General features: G+C 40.1%; 3 protein-coding genes across 4 annotated transcripts in view; 1 reads left to right on the top strand and 2 right to left on the bottom strand.

Moving 5' to 3' along the window:
- Positions 1-1240: 1240 nt before the first annotated feature.
- On the bottom strand, positions 1241-7766 carry supt7l (SPT7 like, STAGA complex subunit gamma). 2 transcript variants are annotated; one of them, XM_053510295.1, is made up of 5 exons: positions 7656-7766; positions 5019-5497; positions 3521-3845; positions 1835-2072; positions 1241-1572 (listed from the first exon to the last, which is right to left on the bottom strand). In XM_053510295.1, exons 1-5 carry the CDS (start codon positions 7662-7664, stop codon positions 1310-1312), a joined length of 1314 nt encoding a protein of 437 aa, XP_053366270.1. In that variant the 5' UTR covers positions 7665-7766; the 3' UTR covers positions 1241-1309. The 2 variants fall into 2 exon arrangements, with proteins under 2 accessions (XP_053366270.1, XP_053366271.1); XM_053510296.1 differs by lacking the exon at positions 7656-7766 and adding an exon at positions 7008-7189.
- slc4a1ap (solute carrier family 4 member 1 adaptor protein) lies at positions 7457-20241 on the top strand. Its single transcript, XM_053510294.1, has 14 exons — positions 7457-8221; positions 9264-9489; positions 9893-10021; positions 10885-10945; positions 11250-11389; positions 11593-11753; positions 12164-12233; positions 12918-13107; positions 13576-13684; positions 13819-14077; positions 15594-15701; positions 15784-15836; positions 17235-17304; positions 19948-20241. The coding sequence occupies exons 1-14, from the start codon at positions 7457-7459 to the stop codon at positions 19995-19997; spliced, it is 2391 nt and encodes a 796-aa protein (XP_053366269.1). The 3' UTR covers positions 19998-20241.
- Positions 20242-25805: 5564 nt separating this feature from the next.
- The window catches only part of si:dkey-16j16.4 (uncharacterized), a 30841-nt gene continuing 29708 nt past the window's right edge, over positions 25806-26938 (bottom strand). Inside the window, exon 5 of the mRNA XM_053510244.1 lies at positions 25806-26776. Within this exon, the coding sequence (XP_053366219.1) occupies positions 26651-26776 (126 nt within the window). The 3' untranslated portion in view covers positions 25806-26650. The remainder of the gene's footprint in view (positions 26777-26938) is intronic.

Below are 26938 nucleotides of genomic sequence, written 5' to 3'. Positions count from 1 at the left end.
AAAAATGCTGTTTCATGGGCTGGAATACCTGATCAAAGTTAGTTGACTCCATGCAGCACAGATGTGAAGCAGTCCTCAGAAAGCATGGTTATACAACTAAATATAAGTTTAGAGATGCACAAGAAAGATTTAACTTTTTCTAACTACTTTACTTTTCCTAAACTATTTGTTTTTCTTCACTTTCTGTAAACTAATAATACATTTAGCACATTTTTCTTCATGTTGTGATTCAGAAGAGAACGTGCAGGGTGTCCAATGCATTTGTGTGATTTAAATAAAAAAGTTAGCCTAATCTGCAGGTCTTTGGGAGGAAACCCACCAAGCACAGGGAGAACATGCGAACTCCATGCACAGGTTGGTGGCAATCGAACCTGGCCAGGAATCAAACCTGGACCCTGGAGGTGCAAGGCGACAGTGCTAACCACTACACCACCGTGCCACTCATAATCTGTTTATAATAAATTCTGTTTGTGAGACTGTTGTATCAAAACTGTTGAAAAGAAAGTTGATGAGTTCGGATGATGGTAGCGAAGAGCCCTATCTAAAACTTAAAACTTCGCTCCAACATCTCCCATAGGCGTCCCTGTGGATGGGGACTTGTCAGAGGAAAACGCTAATCAGATCAGTCCAGTACGGCTCATGTGGACTGATATTATAGGTAAAAAACATATGTCTCCATATTTATCCACAGCTTGGAACAGACTGATGATGTTGAGTCAAAATAAAAAACAAATGTTTTTTTTTTTTTAATGCACCAGTAATTTCCTGTGCTAATTGGTCGTTGACGGGATGCGGGCGGATGCGGGTGGATGCTTAGCCTCGGTGGTATTCCTAGTGCAGGTGGCTCGCTCACAATACGTCGCTTCAACAGCGACGACTGGAAATGTTCGACGCTGGAACACGAACTGTAATAGCCTGTCTGTTTAATATGCAGATTTATGTGTGCTGTAATTAATTTGCCATTATCCCTTGATTGATGTACCTGTACATTCCGAAGCAAACACTGCCTATAATTAATACCCATGAGGTGATTCCCGTGTTGCTCCATTACAATAAACAGATGCTTGTTTTTTTTTTTTTTCATACACCGAACGACGTGAACCACATGACGCAGTAAACAGATTCTACACTGACCCAGAGCTATTTGTTATGGAATTGCCCTCTCTTTCAGTCACATAAACACATTAAAGTCATCTTAACACAGCTTTGATTAATTTTTTTATTGGCCCTAATGCAACAATATCACAAACACACACACACCCTATATATCTCACATCACACTCATGCGACTAAGTCTTTGAGTACACAGTTACACTTTGCGCATCCGTTTCTTCGGCCGCTGGTTGAAAGGCGAGGTGCCGATCTGCGACTCCGGAGAGGGAGAGCCGTAGCTGGCGTCCGAGCCGCCGGCAGACGGGGCTGTCCCGGCGTCGCTCATGGTGGACATGGGACCCTCCTCGAAGACGTCACTCGTGAGAACGCCGTGGCCTGAAACCTGGCCCTCTTCACCGTCCTGTGGCTCCATTTTTACCTGCTGCAGCTGCCACAAGGGGGAGCCATTTCCTGCTGCACCTGAATATATAGGAAGAAATATCACAACAAAAATCACAGACCATGATGGCCATTCATGACCAGGAAAAGCACCATCAGGCCAAAATTTACTTATTTATTTTTTTAATATAAATTTTAAACCCACAAGCACAAGGATTTATAGGAAAATAGATATATAGATATTTTATTAATCCTAAGGAAATTCCGATATTAAAAAATTATAATAAAGATCAAAAGGTAAGACTTGGATCATATATAAATAAGTAAAACCCTTATCTAGTACCTGAGGTGTGAGGCGAGTGTCCGTCCTCCAATCCTGCAGCCAGTCTGTCACTGGAGATTCCCAGCATGCCAGTGGACATTGCTTGCTCTGCTGAAGTCAACTCCCCCTCACCGTCCTCATTCAGAGCAAAGCCAAGATCATTCACAGGTTCCTCTTTGACTTTAAGTGGCTTGGAATCCTCCAGAGCTTTCTCGGGGTTGACCAACCTCTCGTACTCGTCTGAGAGCTCCTTGCTGACCTACACACCAAACATTATAGCAATTCGGTAAACTCATCAAGTACAAAACTTTAATAATAAGTACAGTTTATATATATAATAGGTCAGATTATACAGTGGCAAGGAAAAAGTATGTGAACGTTTTGGAATTTCATGATTTTCTGCATTCATTTGTTATAAAATGTGATCTGATCTTCATCTACGTTAAGGGTATTGATAAATACTGAATAATGTGCCTAAAATAATAATAACAAAAAAATTCTGACCTTTACATGAAACCATGAAATTCCAAAAGGTTCACATACTTTTTCTTGCCACTGTATTTAATATTGTCGTACTTCGAACACCAACAGGCCCACAAATTGAAAAATACACCATAACCACGTTTACTACACTTTATGTTATGTGTGTATTGCGCTAACATTTGATTTCAAATTTAAGTATGAGCACCGTTCAAGTCAAACAAGGACTTGTGATGAAATGTCCAGTGAATGAAGGTGTAACAATGTGTAACACGTTACAGGAACTCGGCTGGAAGTTTATCGCCACGTCCTCCCCGTACAGTCCTGACCTCGCTCCAAGCCATTTCCACATGTTTGGGCAACCGTTTATGGAGTTCCTGGGAGGCCGGCGTTTCAAACGTGAAGCAGGCAATGTGATAAAACTTCTGTTGTTATGCACAATCAAAAGTCCTGGTTTGACTTGAACAGCCCTTTATATTTAATGAAAGCATTACTGAAATAATTTAATGATCGATTCAGACTGTACAAGTACATGATAAATAAGTAGAATATTCATTAAAAAAATTACAAGTGATACCATTATTGCTTTATGTATTACAAAATTCATTTTTTATGCAGCCTGTACTTTTGATATGCTAATTAGGCACCGAGATCACATGACCGGAGATCTCATTATAATTTTCTTCAAAACAACCATCATGGCGAACGCAGAGCCAACTCACAAAAGTTTTTTTGGGAATCTTCACGAAAAATCTTCGACAACTTGTCACGTGACCATTTTATTTGCGCGCTCATTAATATTCATTAGTGTCTGCCAAAGATGGGCGTGTACACAGGATCAGTCTTGTCGGTTATCAATTATTTCAATGTTTATACACATTGTATTTGCTATAGTGACTTTATTTTATTTTTATTTGATTAAATATGCAGTATAAAATTTGAGACCCATGTATGGTCTGTGTCGATCTTTAATTTAACTTTTGAAGACATAAAAATTAAGAGTGTATTTTAACTCTAGGAATCTAAATGAGGGATTTTATAACTGTGATACTCCATCTGTCTGCTTCTATGTTGAGCTTTCTTTATAAACTGAGCCTCAAGTGTCATTAATCTTTACATTCATTTATTATAATATTGTATTTGCACAAGAAGGAATCACAGAACTGAAATAAATTCACTGCTGTTCGTGACGGTGTTCGCTGTAAGTCAGGCGAGTGCGAGTCTTACCTGAAGCATGTAGCTGTGGTAGTCTTTAATGCGGACCTGCCAGAACCGCTGCAGAGCCAGCACACTGCCGACGCCGACCTCATGGAAGACCTGCTCGACCACGTCAGGAAAAGGGGTGGAGCCAAGACGGGCCTCGCGGTCCACGGCCACGCGCAGTAACCGGGTCAGACGCAGGTAATGCTCGTGCACCAGGTCGGTCAGGGTCTCCAACACGCTCTCCATCGCCGACTCGAAACCTGCATGCGCCAACACCGTGGCAACCGACTGGTACAGGAGCTGGCGGCATGAGGGCCAACTCAACTCTGTCACCGGCTCGCCTTCACCCCTGCACGGGGGAGAGGGGGGAAAAAAAAAAAGAGAACAAAGAAGATAAAAAGAAAGCAAAGAAAAATCAAAATGCACTTAGTTCTGCTTGATTGTTTCTTGAACACGAGCTCTTAAAATGAGTCGAATCAAATCGAATCAAATCAAAGCATGAATGAGATGAAAAGTATAAAAAACATTTCTGCTCGCTCCTTTTTTATTGTATCTTATACATTCTCATGCTAAACCATGACAGACAATACTTACAGTACTGTGAAAAAGTATTTGCCCGTTTCCTGTTTTTTTTTATTATTATTTTTTTTAGCGGATGATTCACATCAAGCAAATTTTAATATTACACAAACATAACCCAAGTAAATACAAAATGCAGTTTTCAAATGATGATTTCAGTAACGGAATTAATTTATTAATAGAAAAAAGCTGTCCAAAACTACAGTATCTGGCCCTACAGGAAAAAGTAATTGCCCCGTAAACCTAATAACCGCTTGTGCAATCAGTGATCAGATGAGCCTTTGTGTTCTTTTTGGTCAGCAGTGGCTTTCGCCTTGGAACTCTTCCATGGTTGCCATTTTTGCCCCTCAGTCTCATTCTTATCGTTTAAACCATGAACACTGACCTTAACTGAGGCGAGTGAGACCTGCAGTTTTTTTGATGTTTTGAGTTCTTTTATGAGCTCCTGGACGAGTCGTCGTTGTGCTCTTGGAGTAATTTTGGTCAGCCGGCCACTCCTGGGAGGCTCCTCACTGTTCCAAGTTCTCTCCATTTGTGGATGATGGCTCTCACTGTGGTTCAAAGCCTTAGAAATTACTTTGTAACTCTTTCCTGACTGATATACGCCAATTACTTTGATTCTCATCTGTTGTTAAATTTTTTTTAGATCGTGTTGCTGTCTTAGATCTTTTTACCGTGCTTCACTTTGTCACACAGGCTCTATTAAAGTGATTTCTTGATTTAACACGTCAGGCCTGCGTGTGGCAAGTTAAATTTAACTCAGCTTTCCAAAGGACACTTAATAAATTAAATCATCATTTAAAAACTGCATTTCATATTTACCCAGGTTATCTTTGTGTGACACGTTCTGTGTGTATAAATGTGACAAATATGGAAAGAAAAAAAAGGGTGGGGCAAATACTTTTTACAGCACTGTATAGTAGACACAATAAAACTTATTTACTTGTAGAAGTCACTCTCGGGGTCGCTGTGCCGCAGCTGGAACAGCTCATGAGGAGTTTTGCTGTCCAGAGGCAGGAGATCATCCGGTGCTGCCGGTGTGACAGGACGCGGCGGTAACGAGTCCGTTTCTTCCACTTTGAGAAAACCCTGAGTCTCGGACCCAGCGCCCGCGGGGTGCTGGCCCGGCTGCGCTGACGTGATGAGGCCGCGGAGTCGGCGGGCATGCTGGCACAGCTGCACGGTGTGGATCGTCAGGCTGCAGGGCTCGGAAGGAACGTCCAGCATGGTCGTGGGCCGGGGACGCCGCGCTGACGGCTGGTGCAGAGGAGGGTCTTGCATCTCGACCTGACGGAATTCTCGCTGCAGGAGATCGAAGGAGCTGCGGCCTGGTGGGACGGAGGCCACGGGGAGCTCACCCCAGTAGCGTATCATCTTCAATATTGACCTGGTGCCAATACTTCCTGAGTCAATAGAAATGACCTAAGAGCAATAAGAAGTGTGTTTAATTCACTGTTTAATGACAGATAGACTTGACAGAAACAAATCAAACATGTGAAGCCTAACTAATTGATCTTTACTATTTATGTTTACACTACGAGGGGAAATCTAAAAGTTTCAACGCGGCACAGATCAGGTTCTTGGCTGACTTTGATGCGACATTCCTTCTGCTCCTGGGTCAGCAGCCTGGGGACGAACTCAGCAGCATGTTCAAATCACACATGAGAATCGCCTGGACTGTTCCGTATGACACAGCGACAGCGATGTTGTGGATTGTTCTCTGACAATCATCACACACAAGTTGCCGAATGGTTTCGACCTTTCCGGAGCTTATTGAAGGTCTCCCTGATCTCTCATCGTCTTCCAGTGATGTTCATCTGTTCTCGAAGCCACCCCAGCAATGGACTGTTTTCTCTGTTGAGGTCAGGAAAGCCACTTTCCACTTCCTGAAGACCAACAAAGAGAGACTGAGGAGGAGGAGCTTCTTCCCGCAGGTGATATGGTCTCTTAATCAGTACACCACACAGTACTGATCCATTGTGCACATCCACATATATGGGTTTTGCACTCACTCTGGACAATCCAAACATTCACTGACACAAGTGGCCACTGCAGACCTGGGACATTAGTGGAGATTAGTTACTTACTCTAACATAAGTCACTTTAAATATGTCTCTTTCATGCATATTTGCACACTCCCTGGACATTTCTATTTTTATTCAACTTCATTCCTACACAAAAAACAAAATCCACAAATTCTATATTTCTATATTGTACAACTGTCTTTCTCATTTTTCTATATTTTTCTTATATTGTATATTTTGTACTGTACATTTACTTTATTCGTCTTAGTTAAATGTACCTTCTTTCTTCTTTTCATATTTATTTCTTATTTATAGTCTTTTATGTTAAGATCACAGGCGGTCGTATAATCACTTCACTGCATATCGTACTGTGTATGACTGTGTATGTGACAAATAAAATTTGAATTTGTATTTGAACGACTCGTCGCAACATCGCCGTAAACTTGTCGAATCATGTCAAACGTTCCTGTGGCAGATTTGCCCAGTCTTACGCAGAACTTCATGTTCTCTCTTTGTCCTGACTTTGATGAAATGGCAGACGGGGTAACACACACGCTCAGATGAGCACCACTCTGACGGATCCTGACGTACTCAGGGCGATGTCTTTTAGCACACTGACTTATAAGGGCTGGTGCTCCCTGTGCGTGCAGCCTCGAGCTGCCATCCGCTGACGTGTTACAAAACTAGTCTGGAAACATTTCGATACCATCTCGAATAAACATCTGGATTCTACAGATGTGCTGATCTGACACTGATGATTTGCTGTGTAGGGGTTCGAGGTGAGCTTGAGCATCAACATCTTCAAAGTGTAAAAAAAGGGGTCTCCTAGTATACATGAGTTAAGTTGATTCTGTGATTAATGTAATTCATAGAATTAAAATTGTGATTATTTAATCCTTCATACTTACGTCACCATGTATGATGAGATGTTCGCGGTTTGAATGTGTTTAATATAACTAGCTCAACTCCTCGAGATAAGTATTTTGTTTAAAATAACGGCAATTCTTTTACAATTTACATAAAAATAAATATATTTGTTTGATGTTTAATAACTGAGCAAAAAAAAAAACAGACTCGGTTGACTGTTCACTGTATGTGTACGCATGTAAATGCTTCCGTGTTTCTACATAAAGCTACGGAATTGGTTCCGCTCATATTAAAAGTTTATTTAGTACTTGGAAAATATAATGAATATTTGGGGTTTTAATGTTCGTAAAATGGTTTGTAATTAATATTTTGTTTTCCGAGTCTTAAATAACCAAATACAGGAAAAAAAAAGCTGATAGTATTTATTTCACGGCGATATAGTTCCTCCCGGAACAAACACGGAAGATTTACATCGACACACCAAACAAAAATGGCGGACACCGCGGACGGAGCGTCGGAACCGGAGACCTGTTTCAGCACAGAAAATAAATCCGAAATGGAGACAGAAACATCGTCGCTGGGTGAAAACTGTGAGACTAAAGAGGAGAACACAAACACCAGCGAGGAGCCTTTTAAGAAGCCGGACATTTTAGCGTTAAAGAAGAGCAAAGGTGTGCAGAAATTGGCACCTGAGTCATCAGATGTTCGAGAACCTTCTAAGGAACCCGCAGTAAACCGCGACCAGTCTCTTAAACACGACGCTGAAGGTCTGCATCAGTCTCCTGAGCCAAAAAAGAAACAGATCCTCCATGCAACAGCACCTAAACCCGACATCAGGTCCCAGAAACCAGCCAAAGCGCCCCCTAGTGGTAAATTCCCTCCTCTTCCATACTCCGAGCCTCCCTGGGCTGGGGTTCCTGATGTCCCTTACACCTTCGAGCTGCTCAAGAACGGTTCCATCCTGGACACCGTGGCCCTCAGTCAGCAGAGTTACTTCGTGGTGGGACGCCTGCCTGTGTGCGACATCTCTCTGGAGCATCCCTCCATATCGCGGTACCATGCCGTGGTGCAGTATCGTGGAGAACCAGGGGACACCGGGGCCCTAGGAGAGGAGCTCGGGTTCTACGTGTACGACCTGGGCAGTACTCACGGCACCTTTGTGAACAAGAACAAGATCCCTCCTAAAACGTACCTGAGGCTGCACGTCGGCCACGTGGTGAAGTTCGGAGGAAGCACGAGACTCTTTATCCTCCAGGTTAGGAGTGTCGCAAACTATTCCATCGGAATAATGACATCGCGATTTACAAAACATATTTATCTAGGTTAACACAGCAAATGATCAGAATAGGGAAAATGTTTGTCGATGTTTATTTATTAGCCCAATATGATTAAAAATACCCAAAAGATTGGTATATAACCAACTGGGAATTTACAAAATGTATCAAACATCTGGATGCCGCAGATGTTCTATCTTCACACTAATAAGCTGTATAAGTGTGCGAGACAAGCTCGTCCATGTCCAAATAAGCAATTCTAAACCTTAAACAAAATCTCATAATATAAATGACTAGAGTTGATTCTCAAGTCAAGTCAAGTAGGCTTTTATTGTCATTTCAACCATATACAGTTTATACACGATGAAACGAGACAATGTTCCTCCAGGACCAAGGTGCTACATACGACATAAAGTTACAACATAAATTAACAAAACCGACCAGCTAACTAACTAAGAAGAGACAAACCATATTAACATTATACATTAACAAAAACTATTCTATCTAAAGTTCTATATAGAAAAAGACAAAGACAACAAAGTGCACGTGCAAACATGTGACAACATTCTGATCCTGTGGTTAATGTAATAATCTATAGATTCAAGATTACTTCTCGTCACTGCGTATATACAAGTGTAGTGAAATTTAAGCAATCTGTGCAGTGCAACTCGAATTCTAGCTAAAATTGTAATTTTTAGTGCAGGATAATGAAAACAAATTATGTGATCGATATTTTCTTACATACATGTAACATGTATATAATAATACTAATAATAATAAAAGCTCAGCCAATAATATTACATCATAAATAATTAATAAATATTTATAAATGCTTGCAAAATGTAAACATTCTACACAACACAACAGCGGATGAAATTTGTGTAAACATGCAGATTGTAGGTAAAACTGAGCTAGCGGAGCAAGATAATGCATTTGATCGGTGTGTTCTAGTTATATGTATTAGCAGCATTTAAATGATATATAATTGTTGTTTCTCTCGCCTGCTGTTTGCGCCCTACACAGGGTCCTGAATCAGATGAAGAGGTCGAGTCAGAGTTTACGGTTACAGAGCTGAGAGAGCGGGCGAGAAAGCAGCGAGAAGAGCTAGAGAAGAGGATGATGGGAGGTGGTTCAGACGACGACGACGATGATGACGACGATGGTGATGATAAGAACAAGGAGGAGAAGAACGGAGAGAAGGCTGCTCATAAAAAAAGTGCAGAAGACAGTGGCTGCTCGTGGGGAATGGGTAACCGTCCTGTCTACTCATTACCATTCAGTTCAGTTATTTACAGCACAGTGACATGATTGGTTCGCACGTCCCAGTTAGGAAGCTGGTGTCAGAGTCAGCCAGGATACAGTGATGTAGGGCTTGGAATTGTCTAGACCAATGGTTCACGATCAACAGGGGGATTGTGGGAGATTTAATTTGGACCCATTGTCAGGTCATGATGGTTTGTGATTTTTTATTTCATTTTATTTTTTTAAAGGTTTGTCCGTAGGAAAGAAATGGTGGTAAAAGAAGGCATGTGGGATTTTAGGCATGAAGTGAACATTTCCCATCTTAAAGCAGTAAGCAGCCTTGAAATTACATTTATTACAAGTTTGTTTTTATATGTTTTTTTGTTTTATTTGCATTGTTGAATAAACAGGAGACGATGCAGCTCCAGAGGAGGATGAGAATGAGGAGAATCCGTTTGCCACAGAGTTTCAAGAGGATCAGGAAGCAGCCTACCTGAAAGATCCTAAAAAAGCCCTGCAAGGGTTCTATGATCGAGAAGGTAGACCTGGAATCTGAAATCTCTCGTTGTGTTTTTGTACATATGAGTGAAAAATGATCCGCACTCTGCTGGCTGTGTAATTTATTTTAAATAATTTTTAGAAAAGACAAACACATAATTTCTTTGACATAATCTTTCGTAATGCTTTTCGATACACTTGGTCCGTCTGTCAACAAGCTTTCATATTCCCTCATTAATAAATGTTTTAGTCTGAGCTGTGATCCACGAACGCACCGCCGTCTTCAGTTCTTCATCAGGAGTGAATCTTTGTCCTAGTGAGGACTATAGGGAGTTTCCCTTTTCCTGATAATGTTCCAATACTTCTGGCCCTTGAGAATCTGGAAGCGTTGCTGAATTTTACAGCTGATGGTCGACTTTTTCTCGGTCAGTAATTGAGGATGTCTCCATTCCAGACTCTGCCGTTTACTCTAAGACTACTCTCAGGTAGTAATGAATCTGCGTCTCGTCACTGATAACGATTCTCTTTAAGACACTTTCACCTTGTTTAAAGTATCACTCCAGTTTTTGTTAACAGATATCCAAATGCTTCTGTTTACGCTTTTCCGTGGGTTGTTTCGGCACCGGGTTCACCCTCAGACCATAAAAAACAAACATGAATCGCTGCACGCTACTCTTCATTCTTGCCGCATCCACTTTTGCTCGCACAGCAGTTACCAATGAACTGATGTAACACTTTCACACCTGAACAGCAGTGACCGGGGAGACGGGAGCTTTAAAAGGAAACCGCTGACGAGACCGTGCGGCTGAGAGAAGGTTTAATATAACCGGAGTGCGGATCATTTCTGACTCACCCCTGTAATTCAGGATGAATATAATTATACTCGTTTTTTTTCTGATTTCAGGAGAAGAACTAGAATTTGAATATGATGACAAAGGACACGGCACCTGGCTCTGCAGAATCAAGTGAGAAACACAGCACCGATACCGATAACAGAATTCTGGACGTTGCTGATTTGCTTTTTCTCTGACTGAGAAAGGAGCTCTGATTATAGTTTAAACCCGTTCTGATGCTTGTTTCTATAGTAACAATACACACAGGGGACTATATTTCAGTTCCTGAGGTTTCTTGGTAACGTTATAAGCTGCATCTATTTCACAGTAGGGAATTTAAAAGAATGAAAAATAGGAAAAGTTTTTTTTTTTTTTTTTTTTTTTAAACTTATAAGACTATAGACTGTAAAACTGGTGTTAATTTTTTTTCTTCCAGGTTGCCGGTGGACGATGCGAAGGGCAGGCAGCTAATCGCTGAAGTCACACACGTGGGTAGAAAGAAGGAGGCGGCCGTACAGTGCTGTTTGGAGGCGTGTCGCATGCTGGAGGCCCGAGGTCTGCTGAGGCAGGAGGCAGGTTAGTGGTTAGAAGACGCGGCCCTGTGCTGTAGTCATAACTACACGTATTTTAAAACTCTGTTTTAAAATATTAGACCATCGTAAGGCGCGGTATATTAGAGTATTCTTAAAGTCTTAGTATTTACACCGAGCATACACACACAACCATATGAGAAAAATCCATGATTTGATGTGATCTTCGCTCCTGTCTTTTGGCTCCAGTCTCTCGCAAGCGCAAAAAGAAAAACTGGGAAGACGACGACTATTACGACAGCGACGATGACTCTTTCCTGGACCGGACGGGTACTGTTGAGAGGAAGAGGACGGAGCGCATGAAGAAAGCTGGCAAGATCCAGGAGAGACCTGACACATATGACTCTCTGGTAAATTACATTCATTCATATATGATTCACTCATACGAGAACGCTGCATCACGCTCGGGTTATAGCGCGCAAGATTCTGTTTTTGACTTTTATGATCAAAATCAATCACTCAGCCAGTCGGTCACTCACTCACTCACTCAGTCGGTCACTCAGTTCAATTCAATTTAATTTTATTTGTATAGCGCTTTTAACAATTGCCATTGTCCCAAAGCAGCTTTACACAATCAAAAGAATTATTTAAGTTTGTATGGAATTTGAATATGTATGAATCAAAATGGTCAGATCGTCCCTGGTGAGCAAGTCGAGGGCGACTCAGTCGGTCACTCACTCACTCGGTCGGTCACTCGGTCGGTCACTCAAGTAACTAACACTTTTTCTTTTTTAACTTCTTTAAATTCATTATTTTTAAGGTTGCTAAGCTTGCTGAGGTGGAAAAAGAGCTCGCTGAAACTGAAAGAACACTGAGTTCTTCTGGGAAAGGTGAGATAATGACTGTCTGTCTGATGGCTGCCTTTCTTTCGTCCTTACTTCCGTTTTTTTCTTTCTTTTTCTGTTTCTTACTCTCTAGGTAGGTTTACATGGGCCATAATATTCCAAATAACTTAATAATTAGCAATAACTGCAATCAGAGCAGTGTGACTCAATTCGACCCGATCAGAATTAATTTTCAGTCCAAATGAAATGTTTAAAATGTGTAAACATTTGATAATCTGTAACCGTTTCTGTGATGTAAAACACTCGTTCTAATCGTTTTTCTCTTTTCTTAATATATTCTATCTGTGCATGTTTACCCCACGTGAGGGTGAAATCTCTTCCCTAGTAAACTGCCTGAGAACAACTGTTTCATCCACTGAGTCTCTGGAGAGGGAAATGACTCTAATCAGGCCGCCGTAGTGAGGCATTTAACCAATCAAAGACGAGAATTTTTGTAACCAAACATAACACAGAATGTGGGATTTATCGAAAAAGATAATGACCGAATACTACTCCTCCTCCTTCTTTCATGTTTCCGGCAGATTAAACACTTCACTTTCTTTCTCCCTTCCTGTTTTTTTTTTTTTTTTTTTTTTTTTGCCGTTCTTTCTTTCTAACTCCAGCTTCATATTGTAATCATCGCCTGCACATGTCATTTTACCTGCTGTGTGACTTTACATACATCCCCAGAGGGCTCGAGCTCGGCCACACAGGACCCTCTGGATGAGTTCATGAGCTGCGTGCGAAATCAAGCCGCTGTAGACGTGGTGCAGAGGAAGAAGCTGCATCTGCACGTGGCCGAGCTGAAGAAGGAGGAGCAGCGACTGCGGAAACTCATCGACTTAACCAGACCTACGCAGCTGCCCTCACTACAGAGCGGGTGAGATTTACAGACGAGCGTGGTACTGATATCATGTATACGGTGGATTCCAATTACATGCAGAACAATTTTTACCAGAACAAGATTTAAAAAACGTATTCTGCAAGACAAAACCAGAAAAACATTTACAATTTCTAATCAAAAGTGCACCTAAAGAACCTGTAAAGTCTTGTTCTTCTGGCCAAGGCCATATTATTATTTTCTTTATTGACTTTTTCCACAACTCTTTAAATCCCTTACATTTTAACATAATATTATATTGGTTTGAATAAATCAGTTTAATGTTTAATATGTACTGTATCTGCCATGAAACAGCCTGCGAAGTTGATATGGCAATAAATCCCGAAACAAACAAATCCAATGACATGCCAGGGACAGACGAGGAAAAAGCACATACTAATGATGATGATAATGATGATGACGATGAATTAATAAAAGTGTATGTACATAACTGTGTGTTTCTCTTAGTCCTGGCAACCAATCATCTGACCCTGACAAGCCCAGGACGTTAGCCCTGCCTTTGTTCGGTGCTATGAAAGGTGGCAGAAAATTTAAACTGAAAACAGGGACCATAGGGGTGAGACCTTTCTCCCTTTCTTTCTCATTATCATGTACAGTATACAGTATATCTGCTATGTTCAACCCTGTCACTCAGATCTTACCTCCTTATCTGCACGGCTAAGTGTTTAACTGAAAACCCGTTCCAAACAGAAGTTGCCTGTGAAAAAGCCCAACCTGCCTCCTGAGCTCTTTAACATGAAGGAACTACCGCCTGGAGGAGAGGAGGAAGAAGAGGAGGAGGAGGAGGAGGAGCAAGAGGAAGGAAAGGGAAAGGCATATGAAATGGACGAAGAGGGTGAAGATGAGGAGAAAGAGAGCACAGCTGCCGCAGAGATGGGTGAGATGGAACATGTGGATCCCTCCAGTGCTGGAGAACTTCCAGAAGAAACCTGTTCACAGAGCCCTGGAGGTAATTCCAGCTAAAAGTAGCACACAATTAATTAAAGTTGATGCTGGGTTAATGATTAATGAGTCTCTCATTTTTCCAGAATGAGAAAAAAAACATGCCAGAAACACCAACCTTTTGCATCATAATGACATTTTCTACACAAATTGTTAGAAAAACAGTTAGATAACTTAATTGTTGGCACAGTATGAGCTCTTGTCATGTATAGACGGTTGAAAATGTACATTCTACTTTAGATCATGTCTTCAAAAGCAACAACAGTGACAGATGGAAATTAAAGGCGTTCTCCTGTTTAGAACGTGATAATTCTTCAACAGAAAAATGATTATACACATAGGATAAGGAGAGTTAGGCGACCTAAAGGACTGAGGTCGTCACCTGGAATGGTTTTCCAACAATATTGAAGGAGTTCCCAGACATGTTGGGTACTTTGCCGTTGGCTGGTTTTCCTTCATCTTTCCTTTAGATGGGGTGATTGTGGAGGCCGGGTCATCTAATGCAGCACTCCGTCACTTTCCCTCTTGGACAAATTGCGCTTCCATCACCTAGAGGTGTTTTTGAGGTCGTTGTCCTGTTGGAAAACAAATGATGGTCTCACTAAGTGCAGGATGGGAAGGCATGTCGCTGGAGAATGCCGTCTGTTCACCCTCTCTATGTCCAACCAAAGACATCCAGAGAACCAAAAATCTCACATTTGGACTCGTCTGACCAAAGAACAGTTTTGCACTGATTTAATGTCCATTCCACAGTGAATGTTAAAATAATGTCTGACGCTTGACCTCCTAGAAGCATTTACGTAGGCTCTAATCTGAGGACCTGTAAATTCGGCGGTTCCATGAGGCTGGTTATTTTAATAAACCGATGTAATAAAACTTTCCTGGAGAGCCAGTTTGATGAATCATAGCATTCGATGAAATCATCGTAGCACGAGATTTATTCTTGCCATAATATGGATTTGTACAGTAGTTGTATTCCCTCTAATGAGGCTATTGACTGTGTCCACCCTTCCTCTGCACAAGACAACTGATGGTCTAAAGCACATGCAAGAAACGTCACAAATAAGTTCTGTGAACTGAAAACCATTTCTGGTGACCGATCTCGTGATCCTGATGAGAGAATGCCGTGAGAGTCCCGAGCAGTCATCTAAGCTAAATGTATATACCTTTAACAATCTGAAATATAAAACATATTCTGGATTGTTTAACATTTTTATATGCACTACATAATTCCAAACGTGTTGTTTCATAATTTGGACATCTTCAGTATTAATGCACAAGGTTGAAAATAATAAAAAAATAATAATAAATTATCTCCTTCAGAGGTTTTTTTTCTTTTAAGTATTCGCCTGCCTAGTTGGTTAGATGGATAAATACCTTGTAAAAACCCAGTTGCTTGTATTTTTAAGCTGCTTGTGATGCAGTAACAGATGATAACCACTAGGCTGCACTGTTCGGCTTCTTTCTAATGACTGGTAAGCATAAATTCATTCGTGATTATCGATTGATTTTGTGTTTTAAAGAGAAAACGCAGGACTCGGACAGACAAAAAGTGAAGAGGATTTTAGCACACGGACAAGAGAAGGTTAAATCAGTTAGCTCTAGAGGAGACTCGCCGTCCGCAACTCGAGGTACGGTTGTTTTTTAATAAAGAAAACGTGTTCATGTTGAGCAACACAAGATTTTAAACTTTTTTTTTTTTTATCTTTCCAGAGGAAAGCCAACCTCCTCTGAAAAAGAGTGGGAAGGTGATCGGTCCCAGCAGGGTATGTAGTGCACATTTCTAATGTTTTTTTTTTAATTTTTTTTAGTATTTTGCCCAACACTCCAGATTCCCCGAAGGCCCGAGCCTACACATAGTGCTGTGAGTGTGAGGTCGCATTGGTGCAGTGTTTGCTTTAGGATGACTCACAAAACGAAATAAATAAATAAATATCAAAGTGCATTTTGATTTCATGACGCACATGCAGTGTTATTTTTACTGATGAGCCCTTATCCAGATTTATTTGCACCCTTCTGTAAAAATGGGTAAAAAGGTTATGAAAATATTTCCTCATGATCACTTGAGAGAAAGAAAAACCTGTTTAATTTGAAGTACATTCCTTTAAGGAAAACAAAAATCTTACCACACAAACCACGAATACATTTCTTAACAAAAATAATTGTGTGACAATTATTGGCACCCCTAGAATTTCTTGGAGATAAAATGAAACCTAAGTCTGTTCCTTATTTTATGCCTAACTTAAATTTCACATGTGTTCAGGAGCTCTGAAATGATTAACTTCCTGTTTCTCTGGTGTATAAATATGGGGTGTGACTAAGGACATAATTTCTTGATTATTCATCAGCGTGGGAAAGAGTAAAAAGAACACACCAAAGTGTGTTGACCTTCATGAAATAAATAATGGCTATAAAAGTGCCTAAACACCAGAGTTATAAGGAATCTACCTGGAAGAGGATGTGTGTGTGTGTTAGTAAATGTGTGACGTGTGAACGTTTGAGTGTATGCATGAGTGTGTGAGAGAGAGAGAGAGAGAAATTTTTGGATGAAAAGCGATTTCAGAAGCAGAAGTTTCAAGTCACTTAATTCTCCACATCTACTATTAGACTACAAACTACTGGAGTTTGTTAATTAATCCTCAAACTGGGTGTACGGTTAGATAAAATGACAATCAAGCTTAGAAACATTAATACACGTTAAAAAAACACTCATCCTGACTCTTGAATTGGATGAAGGACCTGTGAGGTGTCTTGTGAGTCTGATTTAGCTCTAAAGGCCCTAGAAACCTTGTTCTGATCTAAAACACAAAGAAATCCATGAAGGGTCAAGGACAGAGGTGGGTCTTAAGAGTGCACAAGTGAGAATCCAGGACCCGAGAGGATTTGGAGATTTAGACAAGATCTTATTGAGGATTATTGCAAAAGACTCAGTGTTATGTTGGTATGGATGCAGGGGTCCCAGTAGTTGTGTGTGGTTTTGTTTAAAAAAAAAAAAAGGATAAATATTTAGATCTTTAAATAAGTCTACTTTAATTAAAGATTATATTTTGGAGATATTTAGAGTGTCAGGTCAATATTTTCAATTATAATTTTTATCATAGCTTTATCGAAAGTGGCAATAATATACCATGTGTATATAATGATGTGTTCGTCTCTTCCTTCAGCCACCAGGCACCACGTCTAAACAGTACCCCGAGGACGACCCTGATTACTGCGTCTGGGTGCCTCCAGCAGGTACGGTAGCAGATGCCTGTTTAAAAGTTTCTTTTTAAATGAATTTTATTTTTTATTTTTTTTATTTATTTTTTTTATCACTTTAGATTATATTCAGCAAGTGCAATGTTCATATTCAGTGCTGTGGTTAATAGAGATGAGAATCACCAGGGACCAAACGATACGATATCATCACGATACCCAGATGCTGATTTGATTTAAATAGTGATTATGTAACTATTATGATTTAAATTAATAAATGTTCCACCTTACCAGCTGATGTTAAAATATTAAACAAACTTGGCAAATAATAAACTTCTGACAGACGGGATGCTGTGCAGTTTGCCCGTATGTGAATAGTTTAGAGCACGCCACCTGTTGGATTAGAGAGAAATGGCAAATTTATATAAAAAAATAAAAAATTGGAGTTATCACAAAATTATTGTTATACAACTGAATCTATTTCCTCCCCCCCTGATCTCTAGTGGTTTAGTGCTTTCTGTTGTTTGATTAGAATAGTCTTAAAATGCTGATCTGACTCAAATCCTGCATAGCCTGGACATTCTTTCAGACTCGGTAAGTACCGAAACTGTCTGGAAGAGAGAAAAAGAGGGAAGTGAATGTATAACACAGCTTCAACCTGCAGCAATTAGTAATTAAGGGAAATCAAGTAATCACGATGCATTTTTGTCCAAATCACTGACACCAAAGCTACTGCGTGACGATAAGATAATCTCTTGTTTCTGAAGTCAGCCTGAACCCTTTTTACTCCGTATGAAAGTCCGGGCCTTGATCTTGTTGACATTAATGATGTCCTAATGGCCTCCACTGCACAGTTGTATCCGCCGTACGCTCTTTGATGAGCTCATATAAGAGATAAGCTTTAACATTTGAGGTTAGAATTTTTTCCTTTTTTACTCCAGAAAGACTGTCTGTGAAATCAGCGAAGGAACACTGGGCCTCTTTTATCAAAGCGGATGTGAACAAATTATTGTGCAAATTGTTCACAGGGACACGAGTTTACACTAGAAATGTGGTTTACATAAAAATCCAGGTAGTTTAAGGGGGGAACATATATATATATATATATATATATATATATCTGTCCCTATGAGAGAGCTCCCATATGAATACTTGTCCCTGTAAAGCATTTTAAATTGGTATAATAAGAGTGATTATATGCAAATTTTACTTTGTTTGAATTATTGTCCTGTCTCAAGCTAAGAAAACATGAAAATTACCAGAATTGGGTTAAGAACCATCCAATGCATTATTCAAACCTGGGAGGATAGAACTGAATCAAACTGTGGTATAAAGAAGTGTCATAATAAATCAATGACATCTTCAGAGATGTGTGTGCGTGTGTGTATGTGAAGTATTTTGACACATAATAGTTTTTTTTGTTTTTTTCACATGAATCGTGACACGAATATAATGACACTCAGTTGTTTCCTCACAAGGCAGATGAGATTAGCAATTCATCTAGGAGAAAAGAAGCAGTGCTGTATAAAGGGAGAGATCCGTCCCTGTGGGAATTAATGTGCTGCTTTACTAAAAGTGTTTAGAAGTAACTCTTAAGCAATTTTGTTATTTTTAGCTCTTTTAGCTGACTGTAAACTTTGCCCTTTTTAAAGATTGGTGGGTGTGACTAGATGAAAATCAGCTTCACTGCCCAGCAAAAAAAAAAAAAAGTCAATATTTCTCAGGCCCACATGTATTTGTGGTGGAATTTTTCAAGAAGCTTACACGATGCCACCTAAGATCTCCAAGATCTCGTGTTGATGATGGGCGAATCGGACCATCACATAAAGCCTTCAGCAGATCCCAGAGATTCTCAATGGGGTTAAGGTCTGGATACTGTAGTGGCCGATTTATGTGTGAAAATGATCTCATGCTCCGTAAACCACTGTTTCACAATTTGAGATGCCTGTTTAAAAGTTAAGACACTTGGCATCTTAATTTTGGAGTGTGATCAGGCCATCGAGGAGGAAAAAAACCCTTTCATAGATGTGATAACCTGGTGATTCAGTACTTTCAGGTGGTCAGCTGACTTCATTTTATTGCCCCATAATGTTACTGAGTCTAGACCTGAGTAACTGATCAACCCCAGATCATAACACTGTCTCCAGAGGCTTGTACTGTGGACACTATGCATGATGGGAGCTTCATGTTCTTCCCTTCTTACCCTGAACACAGTAAATCTGGACTCATTACACCACATGACCCTTTTCCATCCCTCCACAGTCCATTCTTTATGCTTCTTAGCAAATTTAAGCCTTTTTTCAACTAGCCTCTGAAATAAGTGTTTGTGTTTATTTGTAAGGCTGCACAGCTGTTTTAAAAAGCTGTTTCCTTTGCTTGATGCAGGACACTAATTTGCCTCTTCTGAAAGAAATGAGAAGCCAGTGGACTTTTATAAAAAACTGACCAAAGAACATTCATAAACATCCTTACATCACTTAAAGTATTCTGCCAGGAAATTGTAATTTATTTTGGAGAATAAAACATAACTTTACTGAAAGATTGATGAATGAGGTCCGTTGATTGCTGTTATGTTTTGAGAATAATTTTTTTTTTTTTTAGACACTTTTAATTCGCTTCCAATTAAGGAAGTAATGTGACACACATGTCAGTGAACTGCATTCCTCTGGTTTGTTCAAACAGGTCAGACCGGTGATGGACGGACTCATCTTAACGACAAATATGGCTACTGAGATCACAACAGAAGTTTTAGATGGTGTCGTTGTGAAGAGTGTAAGGCAGCTCCAGCTGACACAAAACACAAAATACACAATTCCCTTAAAAGTCCGGCTGCTTTACGGAGGCAGGAAACTTTCATACATTCTTTGGCTTGCCATCTGTGTTCACACTTACATTGTGTGTTATTAGTGCACAATGGGGCTGGGAAAGGAGCAGAGGACAAGGATGGAAACACTGCAGGGATGTGTTTTTTTTTTTTTGTTTGTTTTTTTTTTAGATATTAAATCCTAGATTTAATGGAGCACTCATTGACTCTGGTCAAGTCAAGCACTTGGATCGTCTGCATTTTCAATCCTGATTACTAAGCCGACTAGCTTGCATATTAATATTTATAATTAATGTGTGATCTTCATCGGCATCCATGACATACTTTTGTGAGTTGACTTGTGTTTAAACAACAAAATAGCACCACAATATGGAAGAGGATTAGAGCTAATATTAAATATTTGAGTTCAAAGGATTTTAACTTTTTCCCCCTCAGAATTCAGACTTTAAACACAGAATTCTGAAATTTCTTTCGCTTTCTTTAAATTCTGAACCTTCCATCCCCATTCCATTTTTTTGTTGTTGTTGTTTTTAACAATTCTGACTTTAAACATAGAATTCTGAAATTTCTTTCTTTAAATTCAAATCTCCCCCCAGAGTTCTGACTTTTTTTTTCTCAGAATTCTTACTTTAAACTGAAAGAATATCAACTTTTGAGTTTAAAAGTCAGAACTCACATATTTTTTTAATGGTGGCCTTAATCCTCATCCATGCACGAATCACTTAACCCATCACAAATATATTTAATGTTGTTCAGGGTGAAGCTTCCTTTAACGGTGTATATCTTTATACCCTACTCATAACATCCACTTTTCACTCGGTTAAATATAGTTCAGAGGTCCAGTACTGACTCAACCCACCATCCGGGTCACTCTGCGTAACACCAGCCATCCTGGACGAGTTATTATAAACTCCTGGGTGAGGTTATTAAGCCGTTCAGCCAGGAGCAGCAGTGTTCAGGCTGGATCTGAGTTCAGCATGTGTTACCGTAGCCAAGAGAGACGAGCGTATTCAGCAGCCATCTGGAGGCTCTCTCTGTATCCTGGGATTGAGAGCAAGCTGTCCATGAATTAAGTGACACAAATGTGTGTGTAATTTTGACGTATGTGTATGTGTTCCCTCTATTTGATATTAATGAGGAGTGACTCAGTGTTAAGGAGGCGCGTTGGCACGAACGTGTGTTGTTTTGTCCAAGGAAAGATTAGGCTCTCCCACAGACTCTTCTTTTTTTTTTTTTTTTTTTTGTCAGTTATTTAATTTGTTGTCTGGTCCTAGACAAGGTGTAAAAGGAAAGTGTATTTTTCTATTACTCTTCTTTTTGTAAAAAAAAAAAATAATAATAAATGGTTCAATGTATGATGTGAGAGTTTTTTTTTTCTTTAATTATTATTATTATTGTTTATTGTTGGCAAAATGGTCCGTAGATATTTTTCCTTATATAAAATTAGATATTTTTCTTTTATTTCAGACCCGTGGTGGCTGTGAACGTTACAATAGCTTGAATAGAACTGAATTTCAAATACTGGCTTTATTTAATTGTTTCTTTCCTGAACAGGGCATAATCCAAAGACGCATTACTTAGTTTCCGCTAAGCCAACTAATAATAATAATAAAAATTATTTTCATCATACTTTTGTCATGTCCTTCAAGGCTACATATAAGGTCTGGCTTGTGAATCAATATTGCACAATTCCCACCCTTTATCTCAACTGCCAAACGGGACTTGTGTTGAAATGTCTTGTGAATGAAGCCAAACTTCAAGTGCAGATGTTTGAACGGTGCAAACTTTTTAAAGAAGGTTGTACGTCCATAAATGACGACCCTGCCCCGAAGTGGACACACACTCATTTACCAACACCACTTGCACATTACGGGAACTCGGCTAGGAGTACTTGCCGCGTCCCCCGTACAGTCATGACCTCGCTCCAAGGAGAGATCCACATATGTCAATCCCACTGGCCACCGAGCATATGATAACTTTTATAGACTTTTGAGCACAAAAGCCTCAGGATTTCCAAAGTTGAAATCTGATTGTCCACATCTCTACACAGCACAGTAAGATAAGAGCCTGGGAAATTGGTAATAATATAATCGTGAGAGGAAAATTCCTCTTTAAACGTCCGTGAGAGGCGGCCAACTGTTTAGCAAGTGACTTAAAATACCATCGTGTCAAATTGCTTCAACCTGTTTCATCAGCTCACTTTACTATGGCATCTTAAAAATGACTGTGATGATGATCTGGCATGGTTTTGTTGCCATTCTTACAATACCACTAGGATCAGAGGAAATGATTATCTAATGAGTGAAGGGAAAAATCTATATAAAAAGAGGAATAGATATGTAAACCACATACAAAACTTATCTTATTGGATTTGATTCTAACAACAAATGAAGTAAATTTCATACTTCCAGGCCTGGCTGCTCATAACTATACTGACAAACCTGATATTTTATGGTTTATATGGTTATAGCTCATACAGTATATGTTCTGTAATAATTACTGTTATCACTAACAGCTGCAGTTCTAAAAAGTGAAACATGTAATAATGTGTAAAACGCATCAATATCTGCTTTTTCGGAGCATCCCTCCTCTGCTCACACATAATGGAAATGTCTCTTAGTGGTTTGAGTGATCTATAATTACAGTAATTGGAGCTGTAGTGATACATGAAGGACATGCTTGAAGTGGACGAGCGTCAGGAGCCCATCGCTAAAATAGTCCACTGATTTTAAACATGTCCCACTTGTAACAGAGAAAGATGCCTCATCGCGTGTATCTTTCGATCACGCATCTGACATCTTCTATACCTTCTATAACCCGACTGGTTTCCTCTCGCGTAGCAATACTGCTGTGTATTGACGTCAGCCTCCATGCTCGCATGCACAAACACACAGCTTATCGCTCTGCTTGGGTTCTGGCAAATGCAGGCCGGTGGAAGCGGCCCACACTGGAGCGTGCAGCTTGAGGGTGGGTTTGGACTTTATATCACTGCCAGGCTTATGCACATTACACCACACGGACCGGGTTCCAAAAATACGAACTCACCTACGTACTCCATTTTACTCAAACGTTTAAGGAATTATGAGTAAATCTAAAAAAAAATTTATAACACATTATTTGTGATACAATTTCTGGTGAATGACGGCATAAAAGCCAGTGATTAACTTTTACAGAAGCACAGTACACTGATTAGAATCGCGCACAAACATTTGAACTGTGCAAACGCTTTAAAGGAGGCCGTACGTCCGTGAATGACGATCCTGAGACGGGGTGGTTTAGAGCTCCCTGTAGCTGTTCCCGTGACCATTCAGTGAGTGGAACTCATGATTCCTGAAATGAACTTAATGGAAACCAGAAATATTCTTACAGCTACAATCAGGGACATAAACTACTTGCAAACTTGAATACACGACTAATGAGGAAGCATCTGGTAGTACCGACTTCTGGGTTCTCTTTGGTACCAGCTCTCAAGCACTGAAGGGCACAGAGACCTCTGATTCACCTCAACTTAAATGGTGCGTGAACTCCTCCATACTCCACTTGTGGAAAGAAAGCACTCATGTTACAAAATGAGGGTAAAGAGTACAGATCAGATATGGAGAAGGGGGAAAAACATTGGAGCAACTGTGCTAGAGGCAAAAAATGCGATCTTGATGAACAAATGAAGTATGACACAATCCACCTCAATAGAGCCAAGAGACATTTATTAATCTCACTGGAAACAGGGCAAAAAAAAAAAAAGACTAAAGGCTTCTTACATGTTACAAACATGTAGGTCCTATCCGACCGGCAGGTGCATATAGTATTTATTCTGCATGGATATATCTGAATGGGTAACTAGAATAAATTTGTGGAACCTGTAACAAAAAGTTCCTTGTAGATCTTCTACAACTTTGCGAAAAAAATCAAAAATAAAATAATATTGACCCCCACTAGAGTAGGCTACATTCACTGAAAAGCTAGGTACAAATCAATACAGTACAAAGTTAACATAGTTAAAAACCTACATAATTACATAGGCAAAATACTTGAAATAAAACATTTTTTTCTCATGTTTTATATTCAACATTGTGTTTGTTCTTTACCAAAGCAATTCAAGACTGAACGAGCTTAACCGAACTGAGATTGAACCCAGAAATGTGGCTGTAATGAAATATGATGAGTAAGCATTATTGACTTTGATACTTGGTCCAAAAACATTCAAACATGGCGAAGGAGCTTCTATACCTCAGCTCCAGTGTATTAGGCACATAACACAGAGTACGCTCTCCGGACGAGTCGGACAGAGTTACATGCTTAAGCCGGCTTTACTCTGTACTATTTTGGGCCTGTTGCAAAAAAAATATAAATCACACACTAAATTCATTCTTTGGTCATCAGTTATGTTGGACGGTCTTTGCATGCGTAATGTGACATGCTCACCAGGAGCAGAATTAGGGATTTCGTGAAGGACAAGTGAGAAAAAGTTCGTACAAAGTGAGTTATTTGCATTAAAATCCTGCAGTGGCCGCTGTTACAGCGCTTATTAAACGCAACCAAAGGATGTATGGAATAATGTGATGCGATTATTGGTAGTCATGAAACATAAAGCAAACCTGAATAGAAAAGATTAAACAACTTGATATACAGACTAGATATCAGCCAAACCAGTTACCGTTAAAACCACCTAGGATTCAGGTTCCCCTTGTGCCCCCAAAATAGCTCATGGCATGACTCCACTAGACCTCTAACGGCACACTATGTGGACAAAAGTATTTGTCCAAACTTGTTAAATGTTAAATTCAGGTGATTCAATCAGTGAAGCCCCTCATTCCCAGTGAAGGACAATCTTAATGCTTCAGAATACCAAGAGATTGACAAGACCAAGACTTCACAGTTTGTTGAAGGCCTTTTTCTAATCCAACGTGACTCCGCCCCAGTGCACAAAGCAAGGACTATAAAGATTACGGTTTGATGAGTTCGGTGTGGAAGAACTCAACCGGCCCAAACACAGAGCCCTGAGACCTCAACTCCATCGAGCACCTTTGGGATGAACTGGAACGATGGAGATTGCGAGTCAGACCTTCTCGTCCAACATCAGTGTCTGATCTCATAAACGCTCTACAGAATGAATGGGCACAAAATCACATAGAAACACTCCAACATCTTGTGGACGGCCTTCCAGAAAAGTGGACGCTGTTAGAGCTGCCGAAGTGATGGGGGACCGACTCCATATTGAAGTGTGTGTTTGTATACAATGTCATGGCAGGATTGGACAAATACTTGGGTCCATATGGTGTATCTGAAACTAGGACGTTAGCAGCAGATCCTTTAAATGCTGTAGGATGCAAGGTGTGGCCTCCATGGATCAGACCTGGTTTTCCAGCACATGTGATGGATCCTCGGTCAGATTGAGATCTGGGGAATTAGGAAGCCGGATCAACAACCTTGACCTTAAGGCCTGCTAAGCCTCATACACAGCACTGGGTGTTCTGATGCCTTTCTATCTTAGTCAGCATGAACTTTTCAGGAATTTGTACTACATTAGCTTTTCTGTGGGATCGGACTGGATGAGCCCGTGGTGCTTGTGATCCTGTCCCTAGTTTAATGGTGTTATTAATGCAACTGGTAGTGTTAATGTTATATAGCTGAATAAAAGTATTCTCATGAAGCATAAATATACTTTGGAAGTCTATAGTTCTTATATAATTATATAATCTGACATGGAGAACACACATTATCACACAGTCTGAAAGACTTTATTGGGATCATCTCATACAGTGTGAGAAGTATTAAAAAGGCACCTTTAATCACGCAGAGTAAAACCGGCTTAAGTCTAATCCCGGACTAGTACCGGTGTTCCTTTTTTTTTTATTATTTCCTTTTTATTAACTTATCGTTTATCAAAGAACAGTACACACATTAGCCAAGCACTATGGCAGACATGAATAACCTTCAGATTACACATGGTAACCAATTCTAATATTGAGTTTACATCATTTCGATTGTTGGTCAAGCCTACAAGCGTGATTTTTATTCATTTTGCAAGGAAGTGGTGGTAACAGTTTTAAGTAATTCCATTTAAGCGCCAAAAAAAATAATAATAATCCACTCTTTCATCCTCACATTACAAATGATGTCACGTTGCATTTCCTTCTCAGCCCAAAGCTCTTGGTGTAGACATTCTTCACGATCTACAAATAGCGAAGATGCGCTCAGGACAGTACAGTGGCAATCGAATAGCTATACCTGAACATCAGGAAATGGCCATATGTGCAGGTTTTTTTTTTTTTCTTCTTTTTTTGCACCCTCAAAAAACAGCAGCCATAGCCTTGTCTTTGTGGAAAGTGTTAGATGATTTTTCCTGAGATATGGTCAGAAAGGGTAAAACAACATAAACCACCATTACCCAATTCCCTGATGCTCTGCTACCTCCTGGGACTTGCTGTTTTGTCAACTCGGGCACTTCGGGCTAAAACCCTGCGAAATGACAGGATAATAAAAACGTCCCTGTCTTAATATAAGAAATAGGTTGATCCAACGAGCTGTGCTGTTTCATCTCAAAAGTCCAGTGTCTTCCCCTCAAGCACAAGGAGGCTCCTCGCTGGAGAGCAGGGGACTGCACGGGGGCGCGGTGCTCAGAGAGCGGAAGGCAAAGATGGAGGGATCGTAAGAGTATCGGGGAGGATGACGCCCGCCCGTCAGGTTCTGTAAAGGGGAGGAAAAAAAATGAAATGTAAACTTGTAACAACAAGCAGCGGAGAAAAACAGACTGATTCAGTCACTGATGCATTCGCTTTCATAACAGAATGAATGTAGTCATAGACAGGTTGGAGCTTACACTGGCCCTAAGCTGGCGAAAGTAACAAA

Source organism: Clarias gariepinus, chromosome 13, assembly GCF_024256425.1.
Source record: "Clarias gariepinus isolate MV-2021 ecotype Netherlands chromosome 13, CGAR_prim_01v2, whole genome shotgun sequence".
NCBI classification, from domain to species: domain Eukaryota; kingdom Metazoa; phylum Chordata; class Actinopteri; order Siluriformes; family Clariidae; genus Clarias; species Clarias gariepinus.
This window is presented reverse-complemented; position numbering and strand designations above follow the sequence as displayed.